We start from the raw sequence: 2,788 nt of genomic DNA on the forward strand, positions 1-2,788 counted from the left end.
ATGACTGAAATCGTTATGATAAGGAAACTGGTCTGTGACTGCATCCAAATTCAGTTTTATTTTTGTACAGTTTGTTTTTTCCTCTTACACTCATTTTCAACTACTGAATCAGTGGTAGACAAAGACAGAGGTGTTGAATAAAAAGAAAAATGAAAAACGGACAAGTACCAAGCCTTTCTCTTTCAGTAGTTGTGTCACTGGGTCCAGATGTAATAATCAGGGACTGTGATTTAATGTTATGTCTGCTTACATGTTCTACAGGGTAAAGGAATTAAGGGTACAAGGAGGTGCAAGAGGAGGAAGAAAAGGCAATCACCTAAACATAACCAGTTCAGATGCAACAGCAGCAGGTGTGGTGTCAGTAATGTTGGTGCACGAGGAAAGAGTCCCTCTAAAAAGCCAAAGCTGGATGAACAGCCACAGGCCTTTGGGCCAATTGCAGCTATGCTGTCCGAGGTAGGAAAGATTCTGTCCTCCACACCCAGGACAAGTCGGTCAACTGAGGGAACTGCAAGAGAAAAAGAAAGGATTGGAATTCAACAAATTACACAAATCAACTCGATTTATTACCCTTTCCTGGGAAAGGGTAATAAGGAAAACAGAAAAGAGCAAAGAAATGTAAGAAAACAAGATAAACATGTGGCAAAATTGAGATTTCTTCAATAATTGATGAAAATGACCAGAATGATAGGGCAGGACTGGTGATTGGACAATCTACAGATGAGGACCTTCACTCTTGGAAGATCCCCAGTGTAGGTAATTCATCTCTATGTCAAGGAGAAAGTTATCAGGAGTGTCAGACAAAGAAGGCAGGAGACAAATGCAGGACTCACTTAGTAGCTCTGGTTCAAGGAAGCGTTTACTGAGAGGCTTAGCTGGGTACGGTACACAGTAAGGCAGTCCAAGAAAAGCAAACAGATCCAAAACGTCAGTCAAAGGCGTGGTCAAAAAATACAGGCAGGTGGTCAAAACACAAGGTGGAAGCAGGACTTAGACAGAGCAAGGTACAGAGCTTGAAACAATGGCACAGGGCACAACGATCAGGCAAAAACCCGGTGCAACCAGTGGTGTTTAAATACTCCCAGCAAAAGGTGCAGAAAGACCCAGAACAAGGCGTGACCCAATCACAAAGAACCGCCCCCCACCAAGCTCAGAGAAGGCAGCCAAGAGACATACAGACCAGAAAAACCCAAGCAAAGCACCCCCAGCCAGAAAAGCAACAAAATCCAAAACCAAAACCCCACATTTACAATAGAGGGCAAACACAATACATGACAAAAGTGGAGAAAAAGAAAAATGGAAAAGTCTTTTTGAAGTGGCAAGAGGCGAAGGAATGAAATGTAGAGAATGGAGCAGACAGTTGAAAAGCAGGTCAGAAACACACTGTGAAGGGGAAAGAGCAAAGACAAGGGCTTTACCAGTGTCTGAGGAAAAGTATAAAGAAAGGGACCATCATCTGAGAAGGTATCACCAGCAGTTGCAGCAGTTTGTGCCTTCCTCATCCATGTCATCCAAACCTCATTTGCCTTCATCCTCTATTTGTGCATCTTTGTCTTTCTCTACATTTCTATCCCCCTGTCCTTCTCTCCAACATTCTCCTCACCTCTCAGGTCCTTCTGTGTTGTATAATGGTTTGGAAGAGGTCCTAGATGCATACAGAGGGATTTTTGTCTTAAACCCACAAAAAGCCAATAATCTCTTAAACATGGCAATTGCACCTCCAACATCCTCTCACCACCACTACAAAATGTTATCCCTGTTAAGGAGGTGTCGTCAAGCAGCACCAGAAAGAAGGGACCACGTTTCACTCAGAATGCAGGTCAAAGAGAAGTATCAAATGCTTCTTCCCCCACTGTTCCAGCCACACAGGATGGGTGTAAAATGTCGGCTGACTCTCAAAAATTCTTCTGAAAATCTAGCTCAGCCTCATGTCCACAGCAACACAGAGGTCAATCCAAATATGTCTGCTTCACCTCAAGCTGAAATAGTTTCAGATTCTACCAACAGCATCATGGATCCTCTCAGAGTTTCCCTGCTTCAGGTGGACCAAGAAGCTGCCACATGTTCTTTCATCCAAGGGGAACAGAGTATCACCTCCATCTGTCTTCTTGTAAAAGCAACAGGTGCAGATTACACAACAGAAGTGGAAGAAGAGCACTTGTCATATGCAGAGATGGAAAGAAATGTTGTAAAGGAAAAGAATGAAGAATTTTCTCTTTTAGAGCTTGCGGAAGCAAAGAACTACCACATTCCCACCTCCAACATCACAGCAGCTAATAATTGTCCAGAGCCAAAGAAAGAAATGTATGACACACACCAGTTTTATGAAATAGGTAAGTGTTTTTGTAAGCTTTTTTGTTTTGGTCATGATCTGGGGCCTCATGTACAAAGCGTGCGTACGAACAAAAACGTGGTGTACGTCAGTCTCCATGCTAACGCTCAGATGTATCAAAAGTGAAATGACCGTGGAAATGTGCGACGCATTATGCAAAAATCTTGGCTGGCGTACGCACATTTCTACAGCTATTGGTCCACTGCTGACACGTAGAGGTGATGCTGCGAACCGTTTGTGTGAAAACAAGAAGTCATCAGAGTGATGTGCACATCAGACACACACTGATGAGCAATTAACACACCCACGTGTTTGCAATTATATGGGTTGATATAAAAGCACCCTTCCCCTAACCATGACCCCCCCAGACTGACCCCCAGACCCACCCACCCCGCCGTATCACCCCACATTTCGTGCCCCATCTGGCACGTGTGTGACGAGTAAATAGTTCATTTG

At 43.8% G+C, this 2,788-nt stretch overlaps 1 protein-coding gene across 1 annotated transcript; it reads left to right on the top strand.

Annotated features, from left to right (window-relative positions):
* The first annotated feature begins 257 nt into the window (after positions 1-257).
* LOC117510606 lies at positions 258-2,476 on the top strand. Its single transcript, XM_034170395.1, has 3 exons — positions 258-783; positions 1,086-1,091; positions 1,287-2,476. Exon 3 carries the CDS (start codon positions 1,334-1,336, stop codon positions 2,456-2,458), a length of 1,125 nt encoding a protein of 374 aa, XP_034026286.1. The 5' UTR covers positions 258-783; positions 1,086-1,091; positions 1,287-1,333; the 3' UTR covers positions 2,459-2,476.
* Positions 2,477-2,788: the final 312 nt, after the last annotated feature.

Source organism: Thalassophryne amazonica, chromosome 5 (genome assembly GCF_902500255.1).
Source record: "Thalassophryne amazonica chromosome 5, fThaAma1.1, whole genome shotgun sequence".
Classification (NCBI taxonomy): Eukaryota; Metazoa; Chordata; class Actinopteri; order Batrachoidiformes; family Batrachoididae; genus Thalassophryne; species Thalassophryne amazonica.

Coding starts and splice junctions, on each gene's coding strand:
- LOC117510606 (XM_034170395.1), top strand. CDS start 1,334: ATGAAATGTAGAGAATGGAGCAGACAGTTGAAAAGCAGGTCAGAAACA.